At 32.6% G+C, this 21,789-nt stretch overlaps 1 protein-coding gene across 1 annotated transcript; it reads left to right on the forward strand.

The window, feature by feature from the left end:
• Positions 1-1,586: 1,586 nt before the first annotated feature.
• On the forward strand, positions 1,587-14,791 carry LOC143922827 (intraflagellar transport protein 122 homolog). The gene is made up of 20 exons (XM_077446183.1): positions 1,587-1,648; positions 1,845-2,031; positions 2,105-2,356; positions 3,638-3,788; positions 5,133-5,287; positions 5,360-5,557; positions 6,911-7,177; positions 7,620-7,796; positions 8,744-8,982; positions 9,048-9,201; positions 9,941-10,105; positions 10,286-10,443; positions 10,508-10,782; positions 11,286-11,442; positions 11,519-11,713; positions 11,803-11,911; positions 13,154-13,310; positions 13,378-13,559; positions 13,685-13,843; positions 13,924-14,791. Exons 1-20 carry the CDS (start codon positions 1,587-1,589, stop codon positions 14,059-14,061), a joined length of 3,537 nt encoding a protein of 1,178 aa, XP_077302309.1. The 3' UTR covers positions 14,062-14,791.
• Positions 14,792-21,789: the final 6,998 nt, after the last annotated feature.

A 21,789-nucleotide genomic window follows, 5' to 3' on the forward strand; every position in this document is an offset into this window, starting at 1 on the left:
ATGCATGTCAAACTAGAATGATCTCCTATTATTAATTTTATTACTATCATCAAAACGAAAGCGAATAATAAAAACCTTGTAAATAGATAATAATCGTTAGATTAATAACTATTATATACATACATACATACATATATGTAGAATAAATTTATAGTGAGTATATTTTATGATAAATAAAAATCTATTAAAAATTCAAAGAAAATAACTTTTTGATACAACCAACAGTCATAATTATTATTGCATTATTTAAAAAAGTATGAGACCCTAGATAACTACCAATGAGGATTCCGAGTTTTGTAAAGGTGTGTTTAGACTCTCTAATATGTACATATATCTTGCAACAATATAAAATAAACAAAAGAAGTCTATTAATTATGTATTTCTCAAAAACTAGTTCGATCTTCATCGTTCTTAAAATGTCATGCTCACAATCTAAATACCATGCCACAATCTAAATACCATGCCACAATCTAAAATACTCAGCAGCTAGGGATTTCCAACGAGAAATTCTACTATAATTATAAATTCAGCAATTCCGGTGTAAACCAGTCTTTATAAACATTGACACGGATTACACGACCCATATTCAATGCATTTTTTTCAATGCTACCTGGAAAGGCTTATCGGGTAGTATTCTTGTTTATTTTTTACATACTCAAAAAACAACGACTATCGGTGTATTTCAGGCTCATGGGATTGTTGGCAAAACGCCGATTGGCGTTGGTCAGTATTCAAAAGGTTAAAGCAGGCTGAAAAATCGAGCAAGTGTTCATAACGAACCCCAGATATCTGAAAGAAAAAAACAGTCCAGTAGAGATCGATTTTTGGGAGGGAAAGTAGGATTTAATTGAGTCGAAACTACCAATCTTTCAACTGCTGGTAAAAGACTAAGCCACCGGTAACAACTCGGTGCTCATAGTAGTAAAATATAATAATATTTCCGTACATTCAATTTCAGCCCATTAATTTTTAATGCGGTTGAACTAAACCAAATTAACCAGCAGCTTGGACTAGTGGTTAGGATATATGCAACAAATTGGCAACCTTTACCCATTTCTCGCGATTTTCACTGATTCGTATAAAAATCCTGCAAATTTGTCCATAAGTGTCTCGTAAATTTCGAGTTTCTAAGTATCTCGAAATTTGACGATTTATATAAAAAAAAAATGCTCCGAAAATGTAAGTTTATCAAAAATTTGTCAAAATTTATCCATAGGTGTCTCTATGATGCTTTGTTGAAATTATTCTAAAAATTGTATACCGATGTTTTTAATTAATTGGCCAGGAAGGCGCATTGGGATTTAACTTAAAAATGTATGATACATATGTGGTAGCCAACCTTTTGGAGGACATAGCACTCAAAGAAGATGAGTTTTAGCACTATTTGTTCAACTCAACTCGATTTGTTCGAAGAAATATATACAATATATACAAAATTGTTAGTTTCTAAAAGCTTTATTATTGTAAACTCCTCAAAAGAGGTGCCGAGCAGAGAGTCGAGTTTGTAACCAATAGCAACGGCAGTGACAACTCAGACAACACACAAGCTCGCTTCGTACAATATCATCAGGCTCAAAATAATAAAAATGCGTACAGTTCCCAAGTGGATTAACAAGATTCACGAGGCGGAAAAGACTGAATACTCTTGGTAATACTCACAATGCTCATATCTTGATTAATAAGCTTTGTACTAATTATTTAAAATGGCAGGCTAGCCTTGGAGTGTATGACGAAATGTCAAAAATGTCAACATACTCCATATCGATCGAAAGTACAGCCTAGTTTTAATACTTGTATTGATTGCATATACATAAATAGTATGCACCTTTATTTATTGTTTTCAGCGTGCAGAGTCTGTGCTATAGTCCCGATGGTACCCAGATGATAGTGGCGGCTAGTGAGCGGGTCATGGTATACGATCCTCAAGACGGCTCCTTGATCAGGCTGCTGAGAGGCCACAAGGACACTGTGTACTGCGTAGCTTATGCTAAGGACGGTCGAAAGTTTGCATCGGGGGGCGCCGACAAGATAGTCATAATCTGGACGTCGAAACTTGAAGGAGTGCTTAAATATTCGTACGTATTTGTGTACATGATTTGAGTAGTGCGAATCAAATGACATAATATGTTATCTTTTCAGACACAACGAACCGCTGCAGTGTTTGGCCTACAATCCAATAACTCACCAGTTGACCTCGTGTGCCGTCTCCGACATTGCGTTTTGGTCTAATGAAGTTAAGGCTGTACAGAAACACCGTGTCAACGGGTCCGGGAGAATCACATGTTGCTCGTGGTCGTTGGACGGGCAATTGTTGGCCGTAGGCTTGTCTAACGGCTTTGTTTCAATAAGGGATAAGGTATATATGTACACAAGATATGTATGTCTACAAGATACGGTTAATCAGGGCACCATTTTAAAGATTGAAATAAATTGATAAAATTGACTGAATGTAAAAATGATAATTCTTTACAATTGTACTACAATTAACTGTATGTATTTCAATTTGAGCTGTTTGGAATTTTAACGTGTGATTTTGAATTGAATTCATATGTAATTTGTAATTAAAACTAAAACTTTTTGTCTGTTGTATTGTAAAAAATGTGATGCTATTTTGAAAAGTTGCCAATAATGCCTAAAAAGAATATGAAAATAGGAAGAAAACTGCATTAATGATCAAATTTGACCAAACTGTGAACTTATCTCAATTTCGCTTTGAGGTTACGGTAATATTGCTTTAATTTTATAAGTTATGTACATAAGTGGCCAGTAGTTATATAATATTTGAAATCCAGTAAAAACACAGCGAATGCTTTACTTATTTTATTACATACATATGTGCCATGACAGGAATTACCCCAAAGTGACACATATGGTTTGCTACGATTGTACTTTAAATACAATATATAAGCATTTTATACAATGCGAATTCATATAAACATCCACAGTGACATCTATGGAGAAATTTTTGCAGCATTTTATAATCAAATTGTCGAATTTTAAGACGCTGAATAACTTGAGATTAGCAAGAGAGATAGGAAAGGAGATGCTAATTTTACATGAACCGTTTCAATGAAAATCAGAAAAATTGGCAAACTCTGATAAGAAACGATGGACCTCAAGTCACACACCAAGGTCTGGCCAGCAGCGGGGCTGTAGTGGGAATCGAAACTGTAACATTATGTATGTATGTATGTATGTAGGTAGCATTTGTAAGATTCGAATATAATTCGAATTTGCGAGAAACTGAGGAAGAAGATAACAACTTATTGGATTCGTCACAACAATTAAGATTGAAAAATTGGAAAATTCTAATAGGAGATGGTCGTTCTGTGTTTTTTTAATAACCGTCGACTTGACCTCTCTACTGGTATGCAATAGCTCTGCTAGTGAGTGCACTATGCTAATAAACTGCTATTTTCGGCTAGAATATTTCTGACAATTAAATAGATTACTATGTTAAATCGGTGGCTAATAATATGTATAACTTGTTGACCAATTTAAGTTATTCAGCTACTCACCAATTATGTAAATACAGACAGTTTGCTTTGATCAGACTTTGCAGTTTGATAGTGATAGGATCGTTGAATGGTTTCCGAGATAATTTAAATATGAACAAGTGTTTGTTTGTGTGTTTCAGAATTGTGAAGAGAGGTTGAAAATTAGTCGAGAGGGTTGTCCCGTGTGGTCGGTGCTTTGGACGGAGAGTGCTCTTCTGGTCGGAGATTGGTCGGAGACGCTTTCGTTTTACAACGCGTCCGGTCAGCAAGTTATGAAGGATCGTCCTATTGGTAATTTGCGTTATGTGTTATAATTGCACTCGTTTCATTACTGTTTGAATAATTTTTGTATGATTACTTGTAATTGAAGCGACACTATTTACATACATACATCTTTAAAAACTCTTCCATACTTCTTTATGCTGATGACACAAAAATTTATAAACCTATTTACACTATAGACGATTGTTATAAACTGCAAAAAGATTTGGATAGATTTGCTATATATTGTTTAAATAGTGACCTTTTTCTAAATCCTGAAAAATGTTCTATTTTGAAAATTTTACCAGAAATAAATCTAATGTCACTTATCATTACCATTTAAACCATTCAATTCTAAATACATCCTATTAAGGATCTTGGTGTTATTTTTAATCATAAACTCGATTACTTTGAACATATTTCCTTCATTACTAATAAAGCATATAAATCTCTTGGATTCCTACTCCGCTCAACTAAACCCATTGATGATCCTCATGTACTTAATTTACTTTATTTTTCCCTTGTAAGGTCTCACCTTGAATTTGGCTCAATTATCTTGTTCACCTTTTTATATATCCCATTTTAATTGTATTGAAAAAGTTCAACTAAAATTTATCAAATCCTTACGCTACCGTTTTCCTATCTACGCCCATACTTTTAACAGTCTTTCTATCAGACGACGACTCTCTGATGCTACGTTCCTTTTTATACTCCTAAATGGTTTCCTTGATTGTCCCGATGTCCGGAGTAAGGTTGATTTCAGGATCCCAGTTAGGTATTCTAGACACTCTTTTCACTTGATACTTTCAGAACCAATTCCCTAAAATGTTCCTATCTACAGCGTGTTTATCGTATGTTTAACGGGGAGCTGAATGATGTTGATCTATTCGGTATTTCCTTGCATCAAATCAGGACTGCCATCAGGAGCGTCTTGATTGGTTGATTCATTCTCTATTTCTATTATATACATATGTAATCTTTATCCAATATTACATCACTTCATGTTTAGTTATGTACTGTTCTATTTAGTCATGTTTTAGTTTTTTTTCATTTGTTTGTCTCTATGTACCATTTTATGTAATTTGTAAAAAAATATAATTGGGCCCAGATGTTATTTTATTTTGTTACATTTATTCTTTATTTTTATGCATTTCTACATTTGTTGTCTGTTGATTTTTTTCAATAAATAAATAAATACAGACATGTATGTATAATGCGAATTAAGCAGCTTTTGCTCGGCGAATTATTTATTGATCGTATTTTTATACTTAATATAAAGCTGAATTTGTATAGTTTTTTTCCAACTTTCACCTGCCCGAGCAACGCTGGCTATAATTAACTATTTATTTTAATGTGAATTGATTTGATTTTCAGGTTTGATGCCGGTGTGTTTGAATAGACTGGGCGAGTTGATTTTAGTGTGTGGCGTAAAAGGTTGGATCATCACCACCCTTGAAGGCGTTCCTGTACTGAAAAATTCCCAACAATGGGTCTGGTCCATAGAGCACTGCGACAACACCAACACTATAGTGAGTCCACAGACTAACTTGACAGATTTATTTCAAAAAGTTGGTTGCCCTTAACAATTTGTCATCCGACAGGCTCTGGGATGCTTGGACGGCACACTATGGTGCTATCAAATCGTCTTCAATAAAGTACACGGCTTGTACCACGAGAAGTATGCATACCGGGAGAATTTAACCGACGTCATAATTCACCACCTGACGTCGGGCACCAAAGTCAAAATCAAGTGCCACGACAAGGTGCAGAAGATAGCTATTTATAAACATCGTTTAGCCGTGAGTTTCTATTTTAGCAAGCCTCAACTTCAATATGAGACTTAAATATGTATAGTGTCCTTAGAGCAGTGCTACTCAAACTATGGTCCGCGGCCCATTACCGTCCGTCGGCAAACAAGTAAATAACAAATTAAAACAATAGCTTATGGATAACGTTGCATCATCTCATCCATTTTTGCCATGGAGTGATATATTAGTTAATTTAGAAGATAAAATAATTGACGAATTAAAAAAGTGTTTTGAAACCACAACTTCACTTGCGTCCTTTTGAATCAAATTGAAAGCACAAATCTTCCCAGATCTTTAATACCATGCACTGAAAACTCTTTTACCTTTGCGAGACTGGTTTCTCAACCATGAGTTTAATTAAGACAAAACATCTTAATAGTGTGAATATTCATGATCCATTATGTGTGGAATTGTCTTCGATAAAACCACGACTGGATAAGTTGTCTAATAACAAACAAGCTCATGTCTCATTAGTTTTTTTTTCTTCATTTTTATCTAAGTACATACATATGTATATGATATATACATATTGTACTTTGAAGTGAATAAAATAAATTTTACTACTTATATTTCATACTATTTTTATTTGTTATACGAACAAATTTTCATTCATATACATATATAACCTTTTTATTTAAAAATATGATGCTGGTCCGTGAGAATTACTGAAAAATATATACTGGTCCGCCAACTGAAATAGTTTGAGCAAATAGCACTGCCTTAGAGCACAATGGTGATGTGATATAACATGTACATACATATGTATATGTTACAGTCGGAAGTGTATTTTCAGTTGTAATATATTCCAACTGGCGTTTTAGGTCATTCATATACGAATACAATTCAACTAGTAAATTATATCTCTATGTGCAAGCGCAAATACACTTTCAACAATGTGCGCCAGTTGTAATTAGGGATCCCAAATATTCGAATATCGAATAGTAGTTTTAAGAAGTTCAAGATATTATTAAGATAAAATTTTAAGGGAATCATCTGGAACATAAAATAGAACTAAATGTGCTGTAGATTGAAATTAAAAAAAAAAATAAGTTCGTATAAAAAGTATTCGAATATTTGGATTTGGGATCCCTAGTTGTAATATAACAGTTGAGTTTTGACAGCTGTGATGTTATTATTGTATGTAGTCGAAATATATTACAACTGGAAGATACACCTCAATTGTAACATATACATACACAATACAACGGTATTTTTTTAAAATGACGTCACGTTTTTTTGTGACAACTAAAATTTCAATCTTTCGATTGATTTTAATATTTAAAACATGTGCTCTAAAGATATGATTTGAGTCATTGTGATTTAAGAAAATTATTATACATACAGGTACAACTGCCCGAGCGTATAGTCATATATGAGCAGAGCGATACTGACGGTATGCTGTATCGCGTCAAGGAGAAGATACCCCAGAAAGCCGAATGTTCGTTGCTGGTGGCGACAAGCAGTGCTCTTCTGCTGTGCCAAGACGCCAAGCTGGTGATGATCGGAGGCAAGAATCTGGCATCGTGGAATGTGCCCGCTTCGATAAGATACGTGAAAGTTACTACGGTTCAAAATAAAGAAGCACTATTGTTGGGACTCGCCAATGGAGAGGTCCGCAATTTACATATCTATTTGTTATATATGTATTTTCAGAGCAATGTGTATAAACTTGTACTAACGTGGGTCAGCGTTATTTTTACCGAAGAAATGCATCGCTTGGCAGTTTTCAATTAACCGGAATGACTCGTAACGGCAATTGAGATCATTTTCTATATCCATATTTAGCACATTGTATCAAATTCTTCATTCGTAACACATAGCAAAAAATGCTTGCAGTACTCGAATCGCAACTTGATCGTTTTTAACATACAAAAATTGAATTCGATGATTTTTTGTCTTTGCTACATAATATCTGTACATTTGTACGTTTATTGAGAATGTTATTTAATACTTAACAAGTTGACTTAATTGTATCAAATTGTTGATTGAATGGAAGTCCATTATAATATTTTATTGATTTTAAAGTTTTCAACTATTTATCTTGTATTTATAGATATGGAAAGTCGACCTGGATGAAGCTTCCATGGAAGTGTTGGTGACTATTGAATCAGCGATCAGGTGCTTCGACTTGAGCTCTTCTAAATCGATGATAGCAATCGTGGACGAAAGTTGTTGTTGTCATGTTTATATGATAGCTACGCAGCAACTTCTTTTCACCGTAAGTCTCATTGTATATTTATTTATTTATTTTACATAGATACATATATACGAGGAAGGCATAACAGGTAGACCCCAATGCGCCTTCCTAGACAATTAATTACAAACATTGCACCATTTTTATTACATAAATCGCTGTATTTCGAGAGGCTGAAGAACACGAAATTAACAATTAATTAATCATAATATTGTACATAAATCAAATTCAGATATTTGTTACATAGTTGGTAGGATGATTTTTTGCCAATTTGATGGAGGAACCATTTCAACAATGAAATCAGATAAATTGGCAAACTCTGATAAGAAACGATCGACTTGGAGTCACAAATATCGAAGTCTGACAGTCAGCAGTATTAAAGATTAGCACGGGATCGAACCCGGTAACCTCTCGGTGCTAAACATAAACGCAACCACCGACCATACTGCTGGCCATATGTATATGTAATTGGAGGATTGTAAATAGGTTTTTGAGCTCTTTTTTCCTATTACGCTGTACATATTAATAATATAATACTATGATTACTAACAAAATTAATTTTAAATTGTAGAATAGAAAATGATCAGTAGATATTAAAATAGATATAAGATGTATTGTGAACACAATTTAGTAATAATAAAAAGCATTTAAAAATAAAATGCTCATAATACATCTAATACATAATTTTAATTAAAGACTTTCTAAAGTCGATGACTTAAAGCAGATTGTGTTTAGGTAATCTGTGTGTTATACCTGAAGGGTATAGACATTTTGTTGTACTGGTTAGTTTGTTGTTAATGTCTGTAACAAACGGAATATTATTTAGTTAGTATATATGGGCGTATTATAAATTGTTTCTAGGGATTTATTTTGTATTATTTGGAGTTTGGTAAGGTTAATATTCGAGGCGTTGTGCACATTTGTATGAATTTTTTTCCAATAATAGTGAGTGATGTTTTGTATAATGAAAGTTTGTTAAACAGGCGGAAAATGCTTCCTCGGTGTCTTGGCATGCGACGTATGAGGATTTGCTGTGTTACTCCGGCGGCGGCATGCTTTCGATCAAGCTGGTACCCTTTCCGGAGTCTTCGCAGCCGGTGATCGGATCAGTTGTCGGATTTCAGAAAGGCCACGTGTTCTGTCTGCAGGCCAATGCCATGCAATCGATAAACGTGCCTCTATCTCATGCGATGCATCAGTACATACAAAATCACATGTTCAAGTATGGACGGTGTCTTTCGTTGTCAGTCGAAATCGTTCGCGTTTTAAATTTGTTCATTTTTTCAGTGAGGCGTACAACATTGCCTGTCTGGGCGTTCCGAATTCCGATTGGGAGAGTTTGGGTTTTGCGGCTTTGGAAGAATTGTCGTTGAGCGTGGCCAAAAAGGCGTTTCAACGGATCGAGAATGTTTTATTTCTCGAATTGGTCGATGTGTTAGAGGTTTGATTGTTGTAATACTTACATATACTTATTGTTATTTTATTTTATTTAGGCCTAACAGGTCAATTACAAAAATAAGTAAGAGACATTGAATATATGTAGAGTTGCCAACAGGTCTTTTTTTAAGAATTGTCTTTTGTAACACAATTCTTTTGTTCTCTATATTTTTTTATATTACACCCGTAATGTCCTCTTTTTCAATTTTGACAATAATTTCACACAGTCCGTACTATGTTATAAGAAACTAAGAAACTTTTGCACCAAATTAGCAGTGTATGGATAAATATAGCAACAGAGGTGATGAAATTGAGAGTGAGAATGAAGATGATTAAATTCAACAATTCATTTTTAAGCGTACTTTTCAAGTTCCTAACTACATATGTATGTATTTTCCGGTTATTATGAAAGTGGAAGTAATATAATATTTCCTTTGAGATATTTGGACTTTTGTGTAAATTTGTTTTAAAAATTATTGTGAAATTATGATTCTTTCATATACATTATGATTCTTAGCCTTATAGATATAATCTTTCCTGTACTGGTGGAATATTACGATTACCTTGTAAAATAATGGCATTTTTGGTACTATTTCACTTTAATAATAACCTGCACAATTATAACTAAACATTTTTTTGTTAAATGTTCTTTTTTTTTGTCCATGACACTTGGCAACCCTAATTGAATACAATTGAAAGCATAATAAAAAGCTCGGTTTTAATTTGTACTATTATTATTCTAGGAAATGTTAAATCAAGGCGATAATGCATCCAAAGCTCTCTCGGTAGCTGAAGTTTATGCATACCGAGGAAAGTTTATCGACGCTGCACGGCTATACCGATCCAACGGCCAATCACACCGAGCCCTCACAATGTACACGGATCTTAGACTGTTCCACAAGGCTCAAGTTTGTCTTCTTCATATCTGTACAGTTGTATATTAAAATTATTAACCAAAAAAATTAAGAAATAATCCACAGATGACGAGTTTGTCAATTATTTTATATATACATACATATATTAATTTTTTTCACTTTTTTCTACATCCTTTTAGACCCTTTTTTTAGAGAATTATTTTATATTTGTAGGAATACATGGATTCGGAAGATGTGTCGGATCTTATAAAAAAGAGAGCTGAATGGGCTCAGCATATAAACGAGCCTCGTGTGGCTGCTGAGATGTTTTTGGCAGCCGGAGACATAAAGAGTGCGGCGAATATTATGGCACAGAACGGTTGGGTCGACATGTGAGTTATTATTTAAACGAATAGTGTGCGGTGAACCTTTAGAGAATACATATTTATGTTTTAGGTTGGTCGAAACGGGTCGTAATCTCGATAAGGGTGCGAGCGATAATTTATATGTGGTGGCTCAGGCTTTGATCTCGATCGGTCACTTGGAGTCGGCGACCGAGCTGTATCAAAAATTGGGAGATCAGCATGCAATGGTCAAGATGGCAGTTAAGATGGAAAATTGGGAGCAAGCGTTTCAATTGGTCAAACAGAATCCGGAATACAAGGAAGAGGTTTATATACCATATGCACAACAAATGGCTAGGGACAATCATTTTATCGAAGCTCATAAAGGTTCGTACATGGTTACATGAATTTATGTACTACTAGACATTTAAATTTGTACCTTGATATTTATTTTTTATTAATTCATACCAGGAAGGCCTAGCAGGTAACCCCAAATGCGCCTTCCTGGCCAGACACATTGTAGGTACACTTGATACAAGTACTATACAAAGTATGTAAATACATATCAATTAACATCCATTTATGGTCAAATTTGTAAATTTGCAGCATTTTATACAATTCAGTGAAATTCGAGATTGCTTAAAACTCGAGATTTTACGAGAAAATTGGTAAGGTTGCCAATTTATTGGAACCGTTTCAATAAAAATCAGATAAATTGGCAAACTCGGATTTGAACCCATGACCACTCTGTTCAAAGCATTATATGCTAACCACTAGTCTATTCTGCTGGTTATATTGAACATAATCGAGAATTTCTAAATGTTCTTCATTTGAGTTGTATTTATTCTATAATAGTTTCTTATTTTGTGTTATCGATGTGATATTTTCAGCATACCACATGGGCGGTCAGATGGAATCAGCCGCTAGAGTTTTGGGAGTTCTTATACAAAATGCCATCGCCGAAGAACGTTTCAACGACGCTGCTTACTTGCATTGGTTGCTTGCATCACAATCCTTAGAAATCTCCCAAACTGTGGACGATATTGAGTGGGTTAATTCGAAAAGCTTTGAAATTATTGTTATCGACAGTTGAAATTAACATTTTTCTTCTATTCAATTACAGTCAACAACAGAATTGGATAGAATCGTATAATGAAAATGAAAAATATGCAACAATTTACTTTACTTTTCATATTGTGCATCAGTCTATACACGAAGTGTTTTCAGTTTGCCAACCGGAAACGTTGTTCAACGCGGCTAAAATTGTTCTTTCGCTCGTCGAAAACAATGTTCATCCGCCGAAAGGCATTTCTTTATTGTATCCTTTTCAATCTTATGTAGAGTTTATTTTTAGCAGTATTTCATTTTTGAAAATCATGTAAGATATTGCGCCTTGACGGTTTTCAGTTCGGTATATTTGTGTTTAGCAAAACAAGGCAGATTACTAGGCGCAAACAAACTGGCTCGTCAGATGCTGGACAAAATTCAGAACTTGAAAGTACCATTTAAGATACAGGTGAATAAATTAAAACGGTTTAACCCTTTGAATGCTGAAGTCATTTCTGTTGAAAGCCCGCCACGCTACAAACTTCGCCCACATTTCCAATTAGAATTATTTAGAAATCAGGTATAAAATTGAAGTTAATCCAAACAAACTCTAGATAACTACCGCCGGGGATTTCAAGTTTTGTAAAGGTGTGTTTAGACTCTCTAATATATCTTGCAACAAAATATAATAAACAAAAGAAGTTTATTAGTGAATGTATTTTTCCAAAACTAGTTCGATCTTCTTAATTGTTGTTATAATTTAATGCTTTTAAAATGAATAAAAATCGATTGCGTGACGTGTATTGGGATAATACCGGTATATTAAATACGTGATGCTTCTTCCAATAATCACCTATTCGGTCCAATCTGATTGTTCCCATGTGCAACTAGAGACCAAGGCAAAATCTGAAATACTCATCAATTAGGGATTTCCATTGGGTAATTCTGCTATGGTTATAAATTCAGAAATTCCGGTGTAAATGAGTGTTTATAAACGTAGACAAAGCAATTGCACGGATTACACGACTGATTTTTAATGCTACCGGGAAAGGCTTAACAGGTATTATTCTTGTTTATTTTATGCATGAAAAATATACAAAGCACATTGGCATTCTTCAGGCCCAAGGACTTGTCGGCAAAACGCTGTACAGCGTTGGTCAGCATTGAAAGGGTTAATAGTGTTTCGCAAACCCAACATAAAAAATATTATATATCAGACAAGTGTTATTTTCAAAAAATCATTTGTTGTCTGCTTCATGAGCTGCTTTTCTTCTACATATGTTGCTCTAGTATTTCTTTTGAACTAAAATGTTTTAAAAGAAAATCTTAGATAATATTGAGCAACAAAAAAATTAACGAAGCGGAGATTATTCAATCTTTACTAGTGTGACCCACAATGATTTTGAGTTAAAGACGGTAAAACTCAAAAATCTGTAAAAATTGCGCATATTTTAAACGCTCATATCTTTTAAACGGGAAGAAAGGAACACAAATCATCATCATATTCGAATTCAATGGGTTAAACTAAGTAAAGATTGATTGGTCTCCGCTCTGGTGAAGATCCGAAAGATCACAAAATTAGCTTTTGAAAATACTCTTCCTCTAAATATTCATTATTTTTGTTGCTAATTTCTCTACATATGTAGATTGATTTCTTGATACCATCCTTTTCAGAAATCAGTAACCATCTGTGATATTTATTTGATTGCAGGAAAATGTAGAAGTTTTGACATTGCTCTCACGAGCTGGATTGAACGATAGTAACGAGGTTACGCCGTTGTGCTACAGATGTTCACATCATTTCACACCACTTTCAACAGTTTGCAACTACTGCGGACATAATTTGTACCATTCGTTTCTTACATTCGGTTAGTTGATGTTATGTGAAATTTTTCATTTTTTTATTTGGTATAGAAGTGGTTATTAATGTTTTAGAAATATTACCGTTGGTCGCATTCACTATAGAGGACGACATAACCGTGGAGGAGGCTTTACAGTTGATAGAATCTGATGTGTCTTCTCTCGAAGCTCGGCCAAACGACCAAGAAAATTCTCAGATATTGCGAATAGAGAATTTGTCTAATCTCAAAGACGTGTTCTCAAACAAATCGTTTGAAGTAAGTAAATATTTAATAGTATCTCAACGATTAGCATTTCAAATGAAAAGTAAATATAGTACATAATTATAACATATATGTATAAGTGAGGTCAATTAATTCATATTTTCAATGTTTTTTTATAGGATGATAAGAATGGTAAAGTTGTGTGCAACCGAGAAGATTTGAAAATATTACAGCCATTATCTGTGATAGTCATCAATCGTCGAAAACCATTGGAAACGTTATTTTTTCGCAACGTTATGCCCGACTTACACATACAGTATTGCCCTCATTGTTACAAGGTTTATATCAATATTGAATGGGGACTTAAATATGTACGAGTATACCATAAAACAACAACGTCGGTTTGTTTTTGTTTCAGCTATTTTACGTGGATGATTTGGAATCGCAGCTGATTTCTAAAGCACTCTGCTCATTTTGTCGTAGTCAACTGATTGACGGGAATGGCACTGAACCGTTAAAATCCATTATTTCATCTTCGTCATTCTCTCTTGAATGAAAATTTTTGGAATGGAAGAAAGATATACTGTTAATCAAGAAAGCAATCGAAGAGGTCTGCACATAAATATAAAGAAGACGAAATTTATGCTATGTAGTTGACAAAATGCAAACAGACACCGGTGATCTAAACGTTCTATCTAGAGGTGTTAGAAAGAGTTAAAATATTTAAATACCTGAGAACTTGGTTAAATTAAGAGCTTGACCCAGATGAAAACTTAAGAATCCGCATCGAGATGGCTAGAACAGTGTTCATCAACAATAAACAAGCATCACAATCTTCGTACGCGTTTGAGATTCGCAAAGAGTGCTGCTATCTGGATGCAAAACGAGGACTCTGAAGACCAGAATGATCAGCCGTATCGAAGCTTTTGAGATGTGGGTCAACAGGCGTATGCTGAAGATCCCATGGACCAAAAAAGTCACAAATGAAACTGTCCTCAGCATGATACGGAGAGGCAGGAAACTTGTTTCTGTCATCAAGTGGAGACAGATGGAGTACCTCGGACGCATGATACAGGGTTCAAAATACGAATTTTTCCGTTTGATTATCATGGGAAAAATAGAAGGTAGAAAATGGATTGGAAGGAAGAAGTTGTCATGGACTGATATGAGCGCTGAAGAGCTGTTCCGAACCGTTGAATCGAAGAAGAAGTCACCACTAACAGTAATTTTTTTCTTCAATAGATTTTCAACATCTCATTCATATTTTTATATTTTTCCATATTTTTAAAAGAAAAAAAAATAGACTAAGTGGTATTTGTATTATATTTACATTTATTAAAATATATAATAAAAAATTGAGTGGCACATTTTTGGAACATTTGTAATTATTCCATGTAATTATTGTGTGTTGAATTACATTATAAATTTATTTTCATAAAGTTGTTTTATTTAAAATTTTTGTGATATCCATCTACACCAGCGGTTTCCAAACTGGGAGGCGCGGACTATTGCCAGGGGAGGCGCCAAAACTTTTTAATAAAAAAATAATTTTCATACCATAATATCTACAAATAAATAAAACTTCATATCATTGCTTAACAGTAAAAATTCAATGCATGAATGTTTATTTTCATTTTTATATACACATTTAATTAGCAACCTTTCTCGAAGAAAACCTCTCGATAATTAAATTGTTAAACTTGCCTATTTGGTTGAAATTTTTGGAAAATTGAGGTGTTTAAATAAATCAATGCAGGGATCACAAATACACCCACTTGTTCAAAAAGACCAAGTAAAAGCTTTCATTAAAAAGTTGAAGTTATGGAAATCAAATTTACAAAAGAATGATTTGGATATGTTTTCACTTTCCAAAGATTTCTGGGCCACAGCCAATATTGAAGCAAGTAAAAATCTTTTTACTGACCACTTGGATGGTTTAGTGCTGCATTTTTCCAATTATTTCAAAGACCTTGATTTCTCAAAGTTTTTGTGTATACAGAATCCATATAACTAAAATGAAGAAGGCGAATTCGAACTGACAACTATCGAAAAAGAAAAATTGATAGAATTATCATGCGATAGCTCACTAAAACAAAAGTTTCAAAATGAAACCATAATTAAATTTTGGATGAATCTTAGTGGAGAGTATGAATCTTTGTATTGCAAAGCAATGCAAGTGTTTCTACCGAAAAGGAGTTACGAGTGGCACTCTCCATATTGCCCCCAAGATTTGATAAACTTTGTGCCAAAAAACAACAACATCATTCGCATTTAATTTTGATGTGATAGATGTAGTTTAATTAGTAATTTAATATAATAATAAATATACGTGTTCGTATAAATTTATGTTATAGCAAAACCTTTTTATTATTCTGTCTATTGTAGTGTTCAGTATTTTTTTTTAAATAAAGGTTTATTATTTAAAACGTGTCTTTATTATTATATATATTAAAAAATAAAAGGTAGGGAGGCGCGGAAAAAAAATTTTTTTTTTAGGGAGGCGTAGTAGCATAAAGTTTGGAAGCCGCTGATCTACACGGAAATTCTAAAATCATATATGTATTATTTTATGATGCCTGACATCTCTTGAATTTTACAAAAATATTTATAAATCAAGATTTAAATTTGACAATTTGAATATGTATTTTTTTTAAAAGCTGTTTGATAAGTCTATTGAAACAATTGCAAATATAATAATTTGCTTAAATTAATAGCGAAATTAAAAAAAATATATCCAAAATCGTAGCTTTTTTATTAATTATAGATGGCACTATATTTATTTTACACATTGAAGCAAAACAAATGTTAGCGTCGTCTAAAGTAGGTATGTATTACATTTCCAAACCATTTAGGACGAAGACCACATTCATTATTACACACAGATCAATATCTCGTGTACTTCCGCACATGCCAATATCGATGGATGAGAAAATTATTTTGTACACTTCGAAGGTAAAACCATGGTCTTTTTTACTCGTGTGTGAATAAAACTGTTTACAACATACATAAGTTCCTAAATCAGTAGTGATTGGTGGGAATAGTCGGCATTTGAAGTACATAAAATACATTATCATTACGCTTGAATTGGTTGTTAGTATTTTCTGCCGTGTAGACATTGTTTAATTTTGCAGCTGCGACTGGCAGCTGCAAAATCGCTATTAATATATTTCGCTATTAATTTCAACACACGAACCGTCATCAGTCATTTAAAGGTACATAAACTATCAAATGAAACGTTTCTGTATATAAAATAAATGAAAATTGATTGAGCATACTTATACTATTATATTTAGATAATGATCGATTAAATTATTTTTATTTTTTTTGGTATTTTTAGTGAAGCATGTCACAAAAGAAAACATGGAAAATTTGGGATAATTTCACACTGCTGCCAGTAGCGGGATCTTAATCAAAAACAAACTGCATAAAGCAAACTGCAACGTGTGCAAATCAGAAAAAACTGTTCTTAATTCAAGTATATCTTAAAACACATAATACATATATATCCAAATGAAAAACGAGACAGTGACACGTAAATTAATTCTATGGTTGAAAATCCCGTTAAAAAATCGACGAATTTAATTTAACGATTTGACTCTTTGATTTTATCCATCGAAAAAGCCTAGAAGAAATTGTTGAAAAATTGGCCGCTGTAGATGGAATATCCATATGAGCTATAACTATGTAAATCCGAATTCATCAGGGAGTCGATAACATATCGAGGATATAAATTGCCCAAAAATGAAAGTGATGTCATGAAATTAGTGCAGAAACATTATGAAGTCGTAAAATCGGAAATTATTTCCGAATTGTTGGAAAAAATCTCAAATAATCAACGGTTTAATTTGACTATAGATCAGGCCTGGGCAAACTAATTTGGTGCGGCCCGCGAGCAAAATTAAAAAAAAGCTTAATTTTTCTGATCTAAAAAAATTTTGTTGATTTGTTAAATGGTTTATCGTTTCTGACATAAGATAGAATTCAAATTTGGGTCAAACTAGACGGCAAACTAGAATACAAACTTTAATAAGCAATTATCATACATACATATTAGAATCGATCACATGGTACTCGATAGCTCTCGACGAAAGTAATGACCGAAAAGATACAGCACAGTTATTAATTTTCATACGCGGATGAAACTCTAAATTTGAAATTATTGAAGAGCTTTTATCATTGGAATCACTTAAAAATCAAACAACAGGAGCTGATATTTTTGAAAAAGTTGTTAATTGCTTAAAAAAAATAACAACTGACAGAACACCAAGTTTGACGGTTAAAAATATTGGATAAAGAAAATCCAGGATAAATTTTCGAAAATTGTCCTGATTAAAATTTAATTATAATTCATTATATCATACATCAACAAGTATTGTGCCAAAATGTGTTAAAAGTTGAACATGTGACATCTTGTATTATTAAACTTGCCAATTTAATACGATCGAGTGGCTTGAAACACAGACAATTCATTGCTATCCTTCAAGTTATTGAATCTGAGTTCACAGATATTATTGATCATAATCATATTCGATGGCTTAGCCTAGGAAAAATACTTCGGCGATTATGGGATACAAAATAAGAAATCGTTCTATTTTTAGAAATGAAAAATAGTATCGACTTCCCCGAATTAACTGATAATGTGACTGGCTGTGTGATTTTGCATTTACTTTGGACATCGTGACACATTTAAATACTTTCATCACAGTGTTCCAAGAGGAAAATTTATATGTTCACGATATGGTGAAAAGTTTGAAAGCATTTAAATTAAAACTACGACTGTTTCTTCACCATTTTTTGATTAAACGGGTAGACCACCTTTCAACCGTGAAATTGCTGAAGGTACCAGAAAATAAATTTGAAGAATATGCTGAAATTATCGACGATTTAAGTGGCGAGACGGAGCTATAAATTAAGATTATATATTATATTTACAGTGCGATGATGATTTAAGGGAATTACACCGTCATGAAGAAATTTGCAAATTTTACAACGCCCTTAATACGGAAAAATTCGACAAACTTAGAGATTTTGATCAAAAAATGTTGGTGGTTTTTTGATCAACCTAAATATGTAAAAAAACATATCAATTAAAAATTCTTTACAATCAAGCATCACAGATGAAAATTTACAAGCATTTTTAAGAATTTCAACTACAAAACTTTCTCCTGAAATTAAAAAAACTGTTAAAAATCTGAAACAGTTTCATTCGTCAAATTAAATTGTTGTTTTGTATGAAATTTAAAAAAAAATTATGTTTTATTTTCTTTCACGATAATAAATAATGTATATCTAAAAATAGTATTTTACTTGCGGCCTGCCGCTCATTTTTAATTTCTAAAGTGGCCCTTCATCCGAAAAGCTAGCCCAGACCTGCTCTAGATGAATGGACCAGTATCAGAACAAAAAAAAAATATATATGACCTAACTCTGAAAAGGGAGACAGATGTTGTCTCAAGGTTACACTAGCGTATAAATTAGGGGGCTGGGTTTCATTTTACCTGGTACTCTCAAAGTTATACTTATATTATATCTCAAAGTATTATGCATATTATGACGATTACAACTTTTACAATTTTTTGAATCGTTATACCTCAGAAACGGTGGCTCTTAGAAAAAAAAGTACTGATACATTTTTTATAGATAATTTTATAATCTACAATTTTTGTTAGAAGTAATTTTATAATACTTTGAAACCCGAAAAAATGTTTTTGTATCAAATTTCAGTCAATCTGAGTGCAGATATGTGACTAGATCAGTGGTTCTCATGTGCAGCCACCAACGCTATATAGAGTAATATTTCACTTTTTTATTTGTAAAATTATTTATAAATTTTTGACATGTATTACATACATAGTTCGAATTATAAACAACTACAAAAAAATAAATTTATGTACAATAATAGAATATTGTACATACATATGTATATCAATGCAAGCATATAGCAAGTTCCAGATATAGATTGAAGGCACTATAATTTTACGTTTTGAATTTGAATTCAGAAGTTGTTTTAATCGAACTACATAAAATGCAAAAAATAACAAATAAAATTGTGAAATATTACTTTATGAAACATGAGAACGACTGGTACATATGCGTGTCAAACTAGAATGATCTCCTATTATTAATTTTATTACTATCATCAAAACGAAAGCGAATAATAAAAAGCTTGTAAATAGATAATAATTGTTAGATTAATAACTATTATATACATACATACATACATACATATGTATATGTAGAATAAATTTATTGTAAGTATATTTTATGATAAATAAAAATCTATTAAAAATTCAAAGAAAATAACTTTTTGATACAACCGTCAGTCATAATTATTATTGCATTATTTAAAAAAGTACGAGACCCTAGATAACTACCAATGAGGATTTCCAGTTTTGTAAAGGTGTGTTTAGACTCTCTAATATGTACATATATCTTGCAACAATATAAAATAAACAAATTCTAAGTCTATTAATTTTATGTATTTCTCAAAAACTAGTTCGATCTTCATCGTTCTTAAAATGTCATGCCCACAATCTAAATACCATGCCACAATCTAAATACCATGCCACAATCTAAAATACTCAGCAGCTAGGGATTTCCAACGAGAAATTCTACTATAATCATAAATTAAGCAATTCCGGTGTAAACCAGTCTTTATAAACATTGACACGGATTACACGACCCATATTCAATGCATTTTTTTTCAATGCTACCTGGAAAATTTTTTTACCTGCATTGCAATTTTGCATTATGTCTAGATTTCATGCAAGTCAAACCAAAACAGATCATCATATGCTACATATCCTGTCTTCACAATCCTTACCATGCAAATACTACACAATCATTTTTATATGGTGGTATAATTTAGCATTATGTACTACCAAGTGGTACGCGAGTCAAAAAAGGTTGGGAAACGCTGTTGCGCTCAGTGCGCTCAGTGAGGATTCACTGTAAGTTCGCCTAATGCAATTCACCTAATTCGAGTATACCTAAGCGAGTTGGTCGAATATCAACATACCGAACGACGACCATACCTAATGTCATACATACCTAACTGCAGTTTACCTAAATACAAATTGATCGAATGAAGGTTGTTTTACGTTGACGGATAGATGGCACTTTTGCATTGATAATTTCAAGATTATTTAAAACAAAATAAAATATTAAGTTGTATTCTAAAATTTATATTTTATTAATAGATGAAGTCGATCACTGGCACGTATTTATTGTTTTTAAAAAATGTGCGTGTTTGGCTGTGTATTTTAGTGATAATTCAAACACCATTAAATATCTTTGAAACTGAAACACTGAAACTTTTTACTGCGTAATAAAATTTTAATCGTTGCGCTATAATTTTTTTTTTCATTTTCAAATCTGCCGGAAGTAGCATTATTTTTCTTTGAATTATTATATATCCTAGACCGTGTATCGAACTGAAATTTTATATCTATAACTTGTATTAACTTGTACGCTCGAACTTACACTATTTTTTGGACTTATTAATTAAATGTCTACTCTTATCGAAAAAATATAGTCCTTCAATTAATATTACATAAATAATAAATAATCAATAAGTTTTAAAAACCGGAAACGAGCCTTTTATTAAATACAAATCTCAAAAATGCTGCGACCGCTGCTGCCGATGCTGCTGATTTTTCGAAACTATTGGATACTCACATTAAACTATTTATAGTGATTTTAATTAACAAAAAAAATTGAACAAAATCCGACGACCGGAAGTAGAACTTTTGTCTTGTGTAAGATTCCTTATACATATTTGCGCTCAAATTCTATCGTAAAATGATAAAAATATTAATTATAAATTCGATTATAATTAATATTTTTATAAAAAATATTAACGATAAATTCGAGATTGTCGTATCTCGAGAAATCGTTTATTAGAATCTCGAAAATATCAAGAATATTTTAAATTTATCACTACATGTTTTTGTTCAATAAACTGACTGATTTGTATACTTGTTAACTCGTAAATCATTTTGTGAAGTATTGTAATATGTATAGATGGTCAGTATTTGTATTACTTGTCCGGTAAGTTATTATCCGGTCATCATATAAGTACATATACACATGTCACAACGAAATCGCACCATTTTAAAGTTACATATATGTGCATGTACGTACTAGTCACTAGTGGGAAAGTATTCGGTTATGATATCACTAAAACGCTAGTGAAAATATATTTTCACTGACAATATGACCCCACTGTAACACACATAAAACAAAGATTTTTGATTTATTATTTATTTATTCGTGTATTTGCTCC

This window comes from Arctopsyche grandis, chromosome 2, assembly GCF_051622035.1.
Source record: "Arctopsyche grandis isolate Sample6627 chromosome 2, ASM5162203v2, whole genome shotgun sequence".
Classification (NCBI taxonomy): Eukaryota; Metazoa; Arthropoda; class Insecta; order Trichoptera; family Hydropsychidae; genus Arctopsyche; species Arctopsyche grandis.